Source organism: Podarcis erhardii (genome assembly GCF_964252035.2).
Source record: "Podarcis erhardii genome assembly, chromosome: Z".
NCBI classification, from domain to species: Eukaryota; Metazoa; Chordata; class Lepidosauria; order Squamata; family Lacertidae; genus Podarcis; species Podarcis erhardii.
In genome coordinates, this window is record NC_138504.1 from 26,980,789 (window position 1) to 26,997,304 (window position 16,516).

Genomic DNA, 16,516 nt, shown 5'->3' on the forward strand with positions numbered 1-16,516 from the left:
TTCCTCACAAATAATAGCTGAAGGGGAGGCAATGGAACCTGGATCTCATTTTTGTGTGAAAAATTGTGTGTGGAGAGCGTGAGGGGTTGTTCTTTCATCAAAAACTTTTGCTGAAAGTTTACAGGGCTGTGAGGGGCAGTTTGGCCTAGTGGTTGGGCCTGGAGGAGACCAGGGTTCCCTATTCCCACTCAGCTACTGCCTCTCGGCCTGAGATATTACAGGGTTGTCGTGAGGATATAAATCGGGAACGGGAAGAGCCAGGTACATCAGCCTGGATGAAAAAATGGATGAAGCCCAAATAAACTCGTAAGATGCTTTTATCTCTTACCCACCTGAGTCACCTCTCAGTACTGACGCCTTTCACGCGAGCATGGCATGCTTGTGCGCTTGCGCTCCCGCCTGAGGAAAACATAGAGGCTTCCGCAGCTACCCTTAAAACCCTGGAATCCCGTGCCGTTGCTATGGGCAACCGTCACTTCCGCCCAGGTGAAGACCGGCAACCACAAACCCCAAGCCTGGAAAGCCCCGGAAGCTCAGCCACCGGGGACAGTCTTGCCGCAGCTATGTTTATGCCTTCTCCCTCATATCCGCTTCCGTGTCGCAGGGGGCGCCGCGCACCCAGTCAGATTGCTCCCTCGCTTCCTTCGCCCCGCCCCTGCCGCTGTAATTGGTCTTGCTTTGTCTCCCGCTCGTTTTCTTTTCCCCTCGGTCGGCTTACTCTCTTCTTGACTTTGGAGGGGCTAGGGAGCCTCGCTGCTCCTCAGCAGGTCCCATCGGCGCAGGAGATAAGTGTGTGCAGCGGTTCTGCTCAGCATAAGGTGGACGTGGGGGACGGGGCGGGTGGAGTGGTTACAGGCGCCTCACACACCCCCTTCCCAAATAGGGGGCAGAGAACGGCGGTGGGGACCTAAGTGGTGGCTTTGCATCGTATGTGTACAGTATATGGAACACCTCCCTACACGGGTATCGCCACACAGTGTGTGCGTGTGTGTTGTATGTACGTCAGTAAATACAGTACATGAATGTATTCGTAGGAATTTTTGTTCCATGTGCTGGCGGCGGCCTTACAGTAGTTCAACTCAATACAACATAGAATCACATAAATACTACTAAATATAGCGATCCTAATTTATAAACTTTATGTGTGTTAGTTTATATGTTTAAGTGTATACATCTGAAATATTATGTATTTTGTGTGATGTCTGTATAACGTGAAGGTATGAATTGCTACTGAGTAAATGCAGCAAAAGCAGCAGAGACTTGAGTGTAAGTGTGCGTGTGATATATTTATAGAGAGCGGATGCAAAACTGTTAGTAATTGTCATCAGTGTATGATTTTAGTGATTAACAGAATCTTACCAGGATCCAGAGCTGTGTGAATATTTTGAAATGTCTCTTTATATTTATATATGCATCACACAAAAATGTATGTTTATTTATGTGTGTATGGTTAGATCGATAAATGGATATAGGACCACCACAGAAATGCAGGAAAACAGCATCAAGTATAGGCTAAAGAATTTAATTGTGTTAAAGGTGCATCAAGATGTTCTTTGGTTTATGCTGCAACAGAGCAGCACAGCTGCCTACTGGAAGTTGAGTAAATGCCAGTTTTGTCCAAGCTGACCTTTGAACTTGTGTGGGATGTAGGGACAGCACTTGTCAGCTTGAGAATGCATATGAGACATTGACTTTGGTGCGTTTCAGCTCACAAAAGTTTTGTTTTATCCTTAGATCTGATAGTGTTGGATCTGCGGAGGTTGTTGAAGAGTGGAGCGACAGCATGTCTAGTGGTCCCAGTAGCACAACCCCAGGATGGAAGCAGATGTCTTGGCGGAAGAGGCCACAGAGTGTCGTGGCTTGGGAGAGCAAAGCTGAATGGGACCAAGTGATGGTGGGCTTATATTGTGGGGACCGTGAGATACAACAGGATGCGTTGGACCGAATATCTGCTTGGAAAAGCAGGTAAGAGGGAATGTGAACGGGTTATAGAGGCAGCAAGCAGGTGGGGAGGTACCTGAAGTGCAAGGGAAGGATGGCAGGGGATAAGGTGAGTCAGACTCTATCCCAGAGCTTTCCAAACTTTACATGTTAGTGACACACTTTTTAGACATGCATTATTTCGCGACACAGTAATTCGGCAAATTGAAGGTTAAACTATCCCCTTTCAGTCCCAGGAGAAGTGCAGGGAGCATTCACATGGCACATCTACACACTGCAACTGACACACTAACGTGTCGTGACACACAGTTTGGAAAGCTCTGCTCTATCCTATGATTGCTAGGGGTGAAGACCTCTGTCCACTCCTCCTCTGCTTAGCAGCACCTATTCTTTTCTCAGTTCCAAGCTCTTGGCTTTTCTCTTGAATTTAGATCAGTGGTTCTCAAACTTTTTTCTCTGGGCCACACTTTCAGAATAAAAATTTGCTTGCACCTCACTAATTTTTTTATTGATAAGAAATGCATTGGAAAACAAAAAGAAACGGCTCCCATCAATGCTTGCTTTATAACATAGAACATGAATACTTTATAATATGATCATGGGACATCCAGAAAATATAAAACAATGCAGCTACATAAGAAACATGAATCATTCTCGAAATATAATATAAATGAGCTTCTTACATATGTATCTTAAGTACAGACTCGGTAAGAGGAGTGAGTTTGCTTTTGCCGGGTAATCTCATTTATATTAGGTCTAATTTGAGAGAAATGCTCTTAAAGAGAGGCATGGATTCTGCTTCTGGTTGCATATTCAAAAAAATTTTTTTTGATACTATACTGCACTGAAGTGTTTAAATGTTTCTTTGAATGTTCTTGAATCTTCCTGCCACATGTACCTTCCTCTGCTGCCACACCCTTTGAGAACCACTGATCTAGATCAAAGGTGGGGAATTTATGGCACTCCAGATGTTGCTGGACTCATGTCATTCCTTGGCCATGCTGGCTGATAGGATTTGGAATTCAACATTTGCATGACCACAAGTTCCCTACCCCTGATCTAGATCCTGGTCAATTTCTCACAGCACCTCTCTCTGGCAATTCCAGATGAAAAAAAATGGCATACTTACATAATTTTATTTGTATGCCACTTTTCCACAGTTCAAGGAGTTCACAGGTCTCCTTGAGGAAGGGGTTTTCTTAAACTCGGAGTTTGAAAACTACTGCTCTAGGAGGTAAGTATATGCTTTTTGTCTTCAGAATGGAGACAATCCTGACCTCACTGTGTTTCACTCTTTAAACCTAGGTATGGGCATAGGATGCCATTAGCTGTAGAGTGCACTGCGGATCTGATTCGTTGTAAACTCCTAGATGCCTCTGGTGTTCTGAAATCCCATGAACTGGTTCTTACGTATGGTCTAGCTCTTGTGAGGTAAGAACGGGTAGACAGAGGAAGGAAGATTAGAGGGCTGGAAAGGGTGTTTGTGCTAGTCAGTAATTCCACACCCCTAGTGCTAAGCAGGGAGAGATTAGGCTTTCTTTGTAGAAAGTGGTCATACCATTATAGCATTTTCAGTATATATATAATTCATAATTGCAGTATACATTAAAATACCAACCATTAAGTTCTTGGGTGTTGTCTCCAGCTCAGGTTTACTCACAACTGAAATTCTGTTTTGATTTCAGTTAAGGTGAAATAAGGTTTAGTAACTGAGTTGCCACATAGGAACCAACAGGTTCATTTCTAGCTTGCATGAGAGAATTTTAATACAGCCATTCAATTAGATTTAAATAATAAAAGCAAAACCAGACAATCCAAGATGATTGGTTTAAGGCATTTCACAATTCATTTAGGTTCCCAATTCATTTAGATTAAATAATCTTTTTGGCAGCTGACACTGTTTGGGGCAAAAAAAAAAGTCACCCACAACTTTCTCTTATGCTAGTGCATATGAAGCTGCTCTATAGGCAACAAACAAGTTTGCATCATCCAGCAACCATCAAATTTTGGAATTACAGTGGTACCTCGGGTTACATACGCTTCAGGTTACATACGCTTCAGGTTACAGACTCCGCTAACTCAGAAATAGTGCTTCAGGTTAAGAACTTTGCTTCAGGATAAGAACAGAAATCGTGCTCCGGCGGCAGCAGGAGGTCCCATTAGCTAAAGTGGTTCTTCAGGTTAAGAACACTTTCAGGTTAAGTACAGACCTCCGGAACAAATTAAGTACTTAACCTGAGGTACCACTGTATATGACTGGTCTTCTATAAAATTCTGAAATAAATAGAGCAATATGTTCCTAGGTGAATTGTATAAAGGGTAATGCACAATGCCTTTGATTCAGTCTGATCCTCATATATGAAGATGGCCCTTTATTCGTCTATTAAGAATTTACCAGTCAGATATTCTGTGGCTGTAATTTGAAATCAAACTTAAGTATTTAAGTCATGTTTTGATTAGTGTTGTGGGGCAGAGAAAGCTGATAGGTCTAAAAGAATTCTGAGTATGTAATAAATTTGAAATGTTAATTTTAATCTTACAGTCAGAGACATGTACATTGTGCTCATACTGATTAAATCTGATGATACCCTTTAGAGTACCACACCAGATATTATTGACTTAACTTTTATTTATTTATTTTTTGTGGATTCACATTCAGTGGAGACATTCAAACAACAGTTCAGGTTCAGTTCAGGAAAACAAAATAAAGCTTTATTCCAGTTTTATATTTTGACTGCATTCCTGGAAACATTTTTTTTTCAGACAAATGTATCATGAAAAACTAGAATCAGTTGTGTACTGGGTAATTTTTTCTTTCATGTGCAGGTTTGTGAACCTCATCACAGAGCGGAAGCAGAAAACGGTCGTCATTCCACTGAGACGCCTAGCAAAAGAGGTAGGAAGCTTCCAGAGAATTAAGTCTCTGCAGGTTACAGACATCTCAGCACACACACACAAAGGCAGGCAGTTGGATAATGATGACACATATAGTATTCATCTCCATTACCCCTTGCCCCTTTGATGTTAATGACCATTTGGTTCTCTTTTATAGCTAAACATCCCAGTCTGGATTGTGAACCTTCGTCATGATTTGACCCATGGCAACCTACCTCACCTGGATGCTTGCCAAAAAGGTGAGTGCAGTTTTATATAGTGCTATCTGTACCCATTGTGTAGGAGAACGGGCCAGACTCTAGAGGCTCCCACCTGGAGAAATGGAAGCAGGGGTAAATGGGAAGAATAGGTGACAAGGCGATTTACAAATAATTAAAATCAGTTTAAAACTGAAAACAACAAATACATTTAAAATGATTCTGAACCTGTAACAAGTAAAGACTCATGGTAAATATCCATTTATCCAGCTGGGGAAGCCTGTGGGAACAAAAATATATTCAGTTGCTTCCAGAAAGTGCAGATAGTGGGTGCATGTCATATCTCAACAGGAACGCTGTTCCACAGAACAGGAGCAGCCACACTAAAAGCCCTGCACTGAATTACTACAGAGTGGGCTTCTGAGATCTTTGGAACTTTCAAGAAAGACTCTCCCATAGATTACAGCCATCTACTGGGTATAAAAAGGGATGTGGGTTAAACCAAAGAGCCTAGGGCTTGCCAATCAGAAGGTCGGTGGTTCGAATCCTCGAGCTCCCGTTGCTCGGTCCCTGCTCGGTCCCTTCCGTGAAGCCTTTAGCAAACCCCTCGTACTGTATTCCAGCTAAGCCTAAGTACACATTACTATATCCCCTTTTATACCTAGTAAAAAGGTAAAGGGACCCCTGACCATGAGTTCCAGTCGTGGCTGACTCTGGGGTTGTGGTGCTCATCTCGCTTTATTGGCCGAGGGAGCCGGCATGCAGCTTCCGGGTCATATGGCCAGCATGACTAAGCCACTTCTGGCCGTTTACCTTCCCGCCAGAAGTACCTATTTATCTACTTGAACTTGACATGCTTTTGAACTGCTAGGTTGGCAGGACCTTCTGATCGGCAGGCCCTAGGCTCTGTTGCTTAGACCACAGTGCCACCCTCGTCCCTGCTTGGATTACCTGGCATGAAAAGAGCCTGTCTGCCTTGTTTTCTGGACATGACCCACTCAGCATGTAGCTCCAGGAGTACTGGAGATACATGTGGAACCATTGCAAGTCTCATGCTTTTGAGGACCTGTTCAATCAGAGATAACATTGGGACAAAAGAGACATTTAACTCTAATTCCACCTTCACCTACTGATCTTCAGCCCCAGTGGGCTGCTCTGCCTCTCCAAATGCCTAACTGCTAAGTGCAGTACTTTATTATTTCCAGCAGGTGGTGCTGTGCATTTAGGGCTTGGTAAATGCTTTCACCAATAGAAAAACTGGATGGTCTGAAGATCTGGACAGATAAGAGTGTTCATTTGTAGGGGAACAGAAGGCAGTAGAGCATCACTCTGTAGATGGAAGAGAGGAAGTGCTAGTCTGTCTTTTTGCTCCAGTGGAGCCCATTGCTGGGCAAAAATTTGTTCCTGTCCAACTGTATGATTCTAATTCTACATAGTACCTTCCCTCCATAGACAAGTCTAAGAACAAGCTCATCCAGGTTGTTATCCACCAAGCTAGTTACAGTCATTATTTTACATTGTATAGCACCCTAAGTCCACTGGTAGGATGGGGGTATATGGATGTATTAAGCAAATAAACCATGTGAAGATTCATATTCCAGAAAGAACAAGAATGTATTTTCTTGGTGCCTAAAAGTTGACAGTGTTGGCACCAGGTGAACCTCCTTTGGGAGAGCATTCCATAACAGAGGGACAGCCACTGAAAAGACATGCACTCTTGTTGCTGCCCTCTGCACATGTTTCCCTGTATGGAGCAGTTATGAGAAATTACTTGTAAATCTTTCAGTTGACCAGGCTGCCTTTGTTTTATTATCTTCTCTATACTGTATATGTGTTGTCACCTCCAGGCTGTGATGTTGTCCTGGAATGGCTCCGGCAAACATATTGGAGCCGCCAGTTGGCCAATAACCTAGTAAGAGGATATGAAGAGGATGAGGATGAAGAATCGCCACTAGCAGGTACCGGGTTCATCAGCAGTATAACGGAGCCTGAAAAATTGGAGTCCCTCGACTGTCAGGGAAATGTGATGTTTCAAGGTGAGTATAGTCACCATGTGGATACACACTGCCACCCAATTACAGCTATGCTAAAATCCTGGATTTATGCATTGTTTTCTTGAGGCAGGAATCTGGGGGCAGAGAGAAGAAAAAAGGAGCTAGAGGTCAATGGTATGAATCTAGTAACAAGTCTGCATCTGTGAGAGAAGTTGAGGCATGGAATTGTCAATTCAAATGGAAATTGGGGAGATGAAACTAGGCACCTTGGGCCCCTAAGAAGCTTATAATACTCTGAAGGGTTGGGGAGGTGTTGCCATTAGATTTAAAGAACTTATTCTCCAATGTTTTACCCTTTCCTCCCCCACCTCCCCCAACCTTCATCTATATGGCAATTAAGCTTTCATGCTCAGTGTGCTCAATGTGAGCCCCAAACAGCGCTACGTGGCTCCTGGTCACCCCTGAGCAGGAACACTCATTTTGAAATACAGATCCCCCTTTGTGTTAATTAAAGCCAATAGGTAACTACTCGACTAATTAGAGTTTATCGAGCTGTTGATATTATAAGCAGAATAATTAGGCTGGGAAATAATAACATCAATGCCATCAATGGAGGCTAGTATAAGGCTCGGGATTGCTACTGTGGAGGGGCAAGGGAGGTGTGGCAGTGGGAACAGATTTTATAGGCGAAGGGGACTGAGATACGGATACACTCATACCCCTTCCGATCTGCGCCCCATCCCGAGGGACAAGGGTAGGGTGAGCAAGGATTACTCACCTCCGTCACTGGTGCTGTGCAATGCCAGGTCTTTAGGCAACAAAACCGCCACCCTGCGAGATTTCTTTATCTCGCAGGGGGTCGACCTGGCTTGTGTGACAGAGACCAGAAGGGGAAACAGTTACCTTACAAGAGGTGGCGCCCCCGGGTTTCTCCGTCCTCCACCAGTTGTGGACTGTGGGCCGAGGGGCGGGGGAGAAGGGTGGCATTATTAATCCGGGAAGATTGTTCCTTCAGGGCTTTGCCATCGCCATCGATCTCTGGCATTGAATGTGTTGGCCTAGTGCGGGGTTCCGAGGAGAGCTTGGCTGGCTGGCCACCTAGCGCACCAGCAGCCACCCTGTCAGGCCTACTGGAGGCAGTCGCTGACTGGGCCTTGGAGTTCCCTAACCTATTGATATTGGAGGACTTCAACATCCATGCTGATGCCACTGCCTCCTCACAGGCTCTCGACCTGGTGTCTTCCATGGCGACACTACGGCTCTCTCAGTTTGTTTCGGGCCCCACACATCAACCAGGCCACACGCTGGATTTGATTTTTGGTGCAGGTATAGATGTGATCATGTCTCCTTCGATGAAGGTGCCATGGTCTGATCACTATGCTCTGAAAGCCAGGATTGACTTTCCACCCCCACCCTGCTTAGTTGGCAATCCGATTTGGGCTCGCCCGCAGAGGCTGATGGACCCTGATAGATTCCGTCAAGCCTTGCGGGACCTTGCTCCCTCTGGCGACTCATTGACTGAGCTTGTTGAGGGCTGGAATACCCAGCTCCTGGCAGCCATCGATGAGATTGCAGCTAAGCGCCCTCTGCAACCCGCAGAAACCGGGCTCCCTGGTTTACCGAGGAGCTCCAGAAAATGAAGCGGGACCTCAGACGGCTAGAGCGAGTATGGCAGGGTGCCTGCGACAGAGCCTCAAGAACATCTTATAGGGTTTTTATGGAAACCTATGAGATGGCAGTGAAGGCCGCTAAGAAGTCTTACTTCTCAGCCTCCATTGCATCCACTAGCTCTCACCCGGCGCAATTATTTAGTATAATTAGGTCTTTAACGTCCCTTGAGGGACAGCCAAATTGAAATAACAATTTGACACATAGCTGTGAGTCATTTGTGGGGTTTTTTGCGGAGAAGGTCCTGTTGCTCCACCATGACCTCCCTGCCAATTTGGATACAATAACAGAACTGGAGGCCCCTCGACTGTCCTCGGGTCCAGACTCCTCCGAGCTGGAAAGCCCACCACCTGTCCTCTTGACCTGTGCCCATCCTGGCTGATTAGAGCATGTCCAGACGAGGTGCGGGGGCCCCTAAGGGGATATCATCAATTTGTCCCCTGGCACTGGGACATTCCCAGGGGAATTGAAGGAGGCAGTGGTGCGCCTGCTCTTAAAGAAAACATCATTAGATCCTTTAGAGCTATCCAATTACCGCCTAGTTTTGAATCTTCAGTTTCTGGGTAAGGTTGCTGAACAGCTTGATGGGTTCCTGGATGAAACATTGGCTCTGGATCCATTCCAGTCCGGCTTCCACTCTGGTCATGGGACCAAGACGGCTCTGGTCGCCCTAACAGATGATCTCCGCAGGCAGCTGAATTGAGACGGGTCGGGGCTGCTGATTCTTTTAGACCTGTCAGCAGCCTTCAACATGGTCGATCATGAACTCCTGGACCACCGCCTCGCCAATGTGGGGATCCAGGGCACAGTCCTTCAATGGCTGCACTCGTTTCTCTCTGGTCGGGGACAGAGGGTGGCTCTTGGGGGGGGGGGGAACTGTCGTTGCGCCACTCCTTGGTGTGTGGAGTGCCGCAGGGTGTGATACTCTCCCCGATGCTTTTCAACATCTTTATGCGCCCCCTAGCCCAGCTTGTCCAGAGTTTTGGGTTGGGCTGGGCTGTCATCAGTATGCTGATGACACCCAACTCTATCTGTTGATGGATGGCCATCCTGACTCGGCCCCAGACACACTGATCAGATGTTTGGAAGCTGTGGTTGAATGGTTACGTGGGAGCCGGTTGAAGTTAAATCCTTTGAAGACAGAGGTCCCTTGGCTGGGTCGGGACAATATGGGATTGGGGGGACAACTCCCATCTCTTGCGGGGGCGCAATTAGTGCCAGCACTGTCTGTTAAGAGTTTGGGTGTAATCTTCGACACCTCCCTTTCCATGGAGGTGCAGATTGCAGCTATAACAAAGGCGGCATTTTTTCATCTCCGCCAAGCTAAGCAGTTGGCTCCTTACCTTTCTCGCCCTGACCTAGCCACTGTGATCCACGCAATGGTCACCTCTGGACTTGATTATTGTAACTCACTCTACGTGGGGCTGCCCTTGAGACATTTTGGAGGTCCCGGGCCACAGAGAGGTTAGGCTGGCCTCAACCAGAGCCAGGGCTTTTTCGGCTGTAGCCCCGATCTGGTGGAACACTCTGTCACAAGAGACTAGGGCCCTGCGGGACTTGACATCTTTCCGCAGGGCCTGCAAGACAGAGCTGTTCCACCAGCCTTTGGCCAAGGCACAGTCTGACCCCCCTCCTTTGGCGATCCTTGGAGAACTCTGGCACAGTGGTTGCCATTTGATTTTGAATTGATTTTAGAATATTGATTTTAGAATGCTGTGTTACTTTTATTGCTGTTAGCCGCTCTGAGCCTGACTTCGGCTCGGGAGGGCGGGATATAAATAACATTTTTTTATTAGTATTAACCCTTCAAAAAAAAAAAAAAACCCCCACAAAATACTTCTAATGTGTGTGCAGTTTTCTTTGCACGATGGCAGAGGTTACACCAAATATTCCATCATCTTTTAGGGCTGCTGTGGGGAAGCCTTCAACCCACAGAACCTAATCAGGCCCACTGGGCCTCCCCATTTGGCTCTCCAAGCTGTTTTGGCCAAACCATACCCAACTGCCCCACAGTGGACATTTAGTCCACAGGTAAAAGATCCTGCTTGCTGCTGAAAGCGGGGTTTGCAGGCACCAGCTGTGCCTTAACCTGATCTGATAATCTCTACAGCACTCGTAAAGGCACAGGGCTTTTTCCATAATTGGCAATCAGCTGATTTTCAGCACCTTAAAAGCACTGTTTGCTTGCATGGCTCAATTCAAAGCACATAGGGAAAGAAAAATGTTCACCTTAAGCTGTTGTGACATCAGATTATTGTCTTGTTGCTAGCCCCACTTGCTTGAAAGGTTTGGTCTGCAGGAGTTGTGGAGGTAAGAATATGGCCCACTAGTCACATTCAGTTCTTCATCCCTGCATTGAGTCATGCCGAAGCACTGAAATCCTGGGGTTGGGGCCTGCTGGAGATGAGGGTATGGAGAGCATATTAGATGTCAGTTCACCATTCTTACCCTCATTGTACATGTCTTCATGGCTACTAGCTGCAGGGCTTTTTAGCATCCCTGCCTGAAAAAGGCTTCAGCTTCAGAAGCATCTCTCAACAAAAAGCAGCCATGCAGTACAGGTGACCTGCCTTGAGAGAAATTTAAGTAACTTTGGGGCCTAAATGGAGCCTAAGTGTATGAAGTGGTGCTGATGTGAAGAGGATGATAGTCATTCCTGCAATGCAGTGTATTACCCACATCAGCCTTCACCAGTCTGGTGCTTGAGTGCCCTCTACTTGTTTTGGGCTACAACTCCCATCAGTCCCAGTTAGCATGGCCATAGGCAAGGGCTGACCTAGATGATGCCCAGTGCTTCTCATTTACTTCTGAGGAAATGTCACCCCATCAAGAGCAGGCCACTACCCATCCATCAGGTATAAGGAACCACCCACTACCACTGCCTCAGTCATATCTGAATTGAGCTTCAGTTTATCAGCTCTCATAAAACCATAGAATTGTAGAGTTGGAAGGGGCCTCAAGGGTAATTTCGCAGGGGGTTGGACTAGATGACCCTCAGGGGTCTTATGATGGAAAGACTTCTTATGATGGAAATAATATCTAGTTATTTGTTAAATTAGCATCTTGCTGTTTGAAGAAATGGTGCTCAGGGTGTTTTGCATTTCATAGATTTCAAAACAATTACTGTCTTTCTTCTTTACTTGCCTTCCCAGAGAAAGTCGTGGAACTTCTGGTTTCCTATAAAAATCAACAATTTGAGGTAAGTTTCACAGATTTGTACTTCCTGATTCATTTTTGAAGTAGTAAAATATAAAGTTCAAGAAGTTTTGCTCTATATACCACATTATATTTTTCCTGGACCTTTTGACAATGCATCTAGAGAATCATACTGAGGACTAAATTGCAAATAGGGAATTGTGCTCCAAATGTACATACTATATATCATTTAGATGTCATGTTAGAAGGGTGGAGAACCTCCCCAGTGGGGTCCAATTCAGTCCGAGAGGCCATGCCTACTCTCCTATCAGTTGACGCCACTTGAGAGAGTCAGAAGGAATAAGGCTGTATAGTGCTGGGTTCAGGCTCACAAAAGTGCTGCCTTCATGGAGGGCTCTCTTATGCTTGAACACAGCACTAAGTAGCCCTGTTTCTCCCATCCCTGTAAAGTGATTTTGGGAGTGGGAGGAGAAACATAACTATGTTTTGCCAATTAAAGCAGCAAAGCTGCTGTCACTTGTAAACTCCAGCCTTGCTTCTCATGTCCTTGTCAGTGGCAGGGAGTGGGGAAGCATGCAGTTTGCCAGCCTCATTCAGTGCTCCCAAAAGTGCGGGAACATATGGCTGACACAGTATCCCTTGTGGTGTGGTTCCTAGGCAGAAACTCCATGAAAAGGATTTTGACAGCCCACCTGCCTGTCCAATTTGACCAGCGAGGCTGATCCTGATAAGGATCTGGCCCGTGGAGCCAGAAAGTTGCCCCACCCCAGTTCTCATCACTGAACATAATAAAGAGGTAGATTGATTGATTCCCCACCCTTTCTTACTGGTACAGATCATGAAAGTCCATAACTTCTGCACTGGCAATGGATGAGTAGCAATGGATGACCCATCCCTGAACGCTGATGGATAGATCCAGTGAGGCTATTTTTCACTGGCCGCCTTACTCCTGGTTTCTTTTTTACTGTTGGTGTTGTACAGCACAATTCCTCCTGTTTATTTATATGTTCATAAATATATATCTGTCAGGCCTGGTCGTTGTCCTCTTCAGATCACCACACAAACGCTTCTGGTTCTTTTATAAAACTTTTTATTGCTTATTAACAAAACAACCTTATAAACGGTTCTTAAATATTATTCCTCAGAGTCACTTATTTCAGATACCTTCTGAGCTCTGCTTCTCCATGACCAGCCACTCTCAAAATGTCGAAGGCGCCCTTCCCTTTGTTTTCCCGCTCTTTTTTCTAACCTCCTGGCTAGAGCTGGCTTGTATCTCCCCTCCTCCGAATCTGAGCTAGAACTTATCCCTTGCCTTTCCTGGGAACAGCCGGTCCCTCCCTGTTGTTCCTCCTGTTCTCTTCTATTAGATTCACTGCCCCCCCCCTTGGGGAATGCTTTCTCTGAGAAACTGGAAACTTCTAACTCTTCCCTGACAATATCTATACTGCTGTGTCATAAAAATGTATCCAAGTGGTTTACAGCAATAAAACATAAAATGGTACAGTACAATAGAAACCATATTAAAAGGTTAAAAACGGATATCAATTAACTGTTGTGGAACATTTTATATTTTTATTGCCTACATAGGCATGACAGAATATAAAAAGTTTCAGCAGTGGCTATTTAAAAGTTGTCACAGAAGGCACCTGCTCGATCTCTGTTGGCTGAGTGTTCCCCAGGACTGGGCCAGTGAAACTAAAGGCTCAGTTTCTTGTTGGCAAATGAGCCTCACCAACTTAGGGAACAACCCAAGATGCTCCTGCAGATTATCTCAATTATCAAGCTGGGGTATAAGCGTTTAGGCAGTTCCCAAGGTGTCCTGGACCTAAGTTATTCAGAGCTTTGCAAATTGATGCAGGGACATTGAACCTGGCTTAGTATTAGATGGACACCCGGTGCAGCTGTTTTAACAGTGGTGTTATGTAATTCTTGACCAGATGCCCTCATCAGCAATCTGGCTGCCATATTCTGGAGCTTCTGAACCAGACCCAAAGGCAGCCCCACATACAGCAATCCAGCCTGTTAATTGAGTCTTCCTCTTTGTGTTAGGTTCTCCAGCAACAGCAGGACATCAATCAGGTCTGCAAATTGTGGTACAACTCTTCCGCAGAGATACAGTGGATTGTGGCCCAGGTGAAAGAGTTGTTCCTAGAGAACAGGTAAGGAAGGACTTTAACCTAGTTGAGACTGAGACCCACAGTGGCAGGTGTCTACCATGCCTGCAAGTACATAGCATTTGATGCATGATATTTCCCAATTAGATACTATGCCATGGTAACAGAGCCCCTCCTATGAAGGTAGGGGAAATCAGCTTGCATGTGTAAATACGCAGGAGCAGCCATGCAAAGTTACACCACAGTGTTTTTTTCTACGAGCCTTGAGCAGAGTGAGGGGACACAAATAGCAGACACAGGAAGCTGCCTTATACAGAAGCATACCATTGGTTCTTCTAGCTCAATATTTTTTGAACCAACTGGTAGCAGCTCTCCAGGATTTCCAGCAGGTTGCATTCCCAGTGCTGCCTGGAGATACCAGGCATTGTACCTGGGAGATTCTGTATGCAAAGTAGATGCTGTACCACTGAGCTATAGCCTTTCCCAGGAGCAAGTACTGAGCATGAGGCCTAGAGCTGTGGGAGAGCTGTCCAGTAGGAACTGAATGTCAAGAGCAGATGCTTTGACAAGAGACCAGGAATATTAAGGGAGCTGACAAAAGGTCAACGTAAATGAACTCTCCAAGCCCTTTCTTCTGCTAAAAAATTGATATTCATTCACTGGAAACATAATACCATGGTTCCCTTCAAACAATGGATAGAAGATATGATAACTCTAGCAACATATGAATGGATTGCTTTTAGACACAGATTGTGTATGGTTAAATACAATGATATTTGGAATCCATTCATAGAGTATAATGTCTTTTTAATAATTTTAAATTTATTGGATTAATTGTACAGTCGTACCTTGGTTGTTGAACACCTTGGTACTTGTCTGTTTTGGCTCCCAAATGCTGCAAACCTGGAAGTGAGTGTTCTGGTTTGTGAACGTTCTTTGGAAGCTGAACATCCGACGCAGCTTCCAATTGCCGCACCTTGGTTTCTGAATATTTTGGGAGTCGAACGGACTTCTGGAACAGATTCTGTTCGGCTTCTGAGGTACCACTCTATTACTTATGTACCTATATAATCCACTGCATACTCTTTTGGATTGTTTTTGTTTGGTTAATTCCCCCCCCCCCCTTCACAGTACAGTGGTACCTCTGGATGCGAACGGGATCTGTTCTGGAGCCCCATTCACATCCTGAGTAGAATGCAACCCGCGTCTGCGCGGGTCGCAATTCGCTGCATCTGCGCATGCGTGTGACATCATTTTGAGCGTCTGCACATGCGCAAGTGGCAAAACCTGGAAGTAACGCGTTCCATTACTTCCAGGTCGCCGCAGAGCGTAACCTGAAAACGCTCAACCTGAATGAAGCATATTTAACCCGAGGTATGACTGTATTCACATTTCCTTTCTTTCATATTATTTTTTCACAGAAAACTTTTAATAAAATATAAATACAGTGGTACCTCGGGTTACAAACGCTTCAGGTTACATACGCTTCAGGTTACAGACTCCACTAACCCAGAAATCATACCTTTGGTTAAGAACTTTGCTTCAGGATGGAACAGAAATCGTGCTCCAGCGGCACGGCAGCAGCAGGAGGCCCCATTAGCTAAAGTAGTGCTTCAGGTTAAGAACAGTTTCAGGTTAAGAACGGACCTCCAGAACGAATTAGGTACTTAACCCGAGGTACCACTGTAGTTTTAAAGGGGAGCTGTCCAACAGAACTCAGTTAATTAGCTGGGGCTTCCCAGAGAGCTTTGCTCTAAGCACTGAACAGCTGAGGGCTGAGGGTTTCATAAGGAGACCTGATGACTTCCCTTCCTGGATTGCTTCAAAGCTATGATTGGAGCATGTGCTGGCCTTGTCTCCTTTTTCCAAGTAAATGGAATGAAATGAGAGACTTTGGGATGTCTAACGTGCACCATTTGGGCTTGGGCACAGTTGTTCTAGCTTTAAATGTTTGTAGGAAATAAGATTTACCATGACTTTTCTATCTTATCACACTCTGAGTCCTTCTGCTTAGTGGTCTTTTGTGGGTGCCAATTGACTACTTTTTCCATAGTATTTAGGCCCATTAAGGGATTCTGGCCCAGTTTGAACAAAACAATACAGTACTCTTCACTTGACATTCTCTCTCATGTGTGTTTAGGAACTGAATGTGTGCATTACCTCCCTGCACTCTTGGTGCACCTGTCCTATCCCCAGATATCCATGAATAGAATGTTTTGTGGGTAAAATATACATAGGCTCAGGTTGCCGGCTCACTGCCTAGATTTTATCTGGGCTATTGATTGTAGTGTTCAGGTTCATGCACATTTGATTTTACACATGCACTCACTATTCATATATTCCCATTTGTGAACACAAAAGAGGGGGTGAAAGGTGCAGTCTTGCTCCCATGTGTAGGGGGGAAGAGTATTGTCAGGACCACCATGCTGTGAAGGAGAGAAGGTTGTGTCAACCTCCTAAATATCTGCAGAAAACGAACTTGTGCCCTCTTATCTCTGCAGATTGTGGAGTTCTCATAGCAACTGTTCTGTTTGCATTATTCCCTGACAGC

The 16,516-nt window shown here is 45.3% G+C and overlaps 2 protein-coding genes across 6 annotated transcripts in view; one reads left to right on the top strand and one right to left on the bottom strand.

Moving 5' to 3' along the window:
- The window catches only part of LOC309333595 (uncharacterized protein), a 67,987-nt gene extending 67,342 nt beyond the window's left edge, over positions 1–645 (bottom strand). For 2 of the 5 annotated variants that reach the window (XR_014152561.1, XR_014152562.1), the window contains exon 1: positions 333–645. Coding sequence is in view for 1 of the 5 variants with exons in the window: in XM_081847328.1 (XP_081703454.1) it covers positions 342–412 (71 nt within the window). In the remaining 4 variants the exon portion in view is untranslated. The remainder of the gene's footprint in view (positions 1–332) is intronic. The other 3 variants (XR_014152559.1, XR_014152560.1, XM_081847328.1) reach the window with 3 other exon arrangements.
- A 46-nt stretch (positions 646–691) lies between these two features.
- Positions 692–16,516, top strand: part of LAS1L (LAS1 like ribosome biogenesis factor) — a 43,992-nt gene continuing 28,167 nt past the window's right edge. Inside the window, exons 1-8 of the mRNA XM_081847104.1 lie at positions 692–818; positions 1,735–1,965; positions 3,247–3,372; positions 4,768–4,837; positions 4,994–5,075; positions 6,881–7,069; positions 11,848–11,894; positions 13,901–14,010. Of these exons, the coding sequence (XP_081703230.1) occupies positions 1,784–1,965; positions 3,247–3,372; positions 4,768–4,837; positions 4,994–5,075; positions 6,881–7,069; positions 11,848–11,894; positions 13,901–14,010 (806 nt within the window). The 5' untranslated portion in view covers positions 692–818; positions 1,735–1,783. The remainder of the gene's footprint in view (positions 819–1,734; positions 1,966–3,246; positions 3,373–4,767; positions 4,838–4,993; positions 5,076–6,880; positions 7,070–11,847; positions 11,895–13,900; positions 14,011–16,516) is intronic.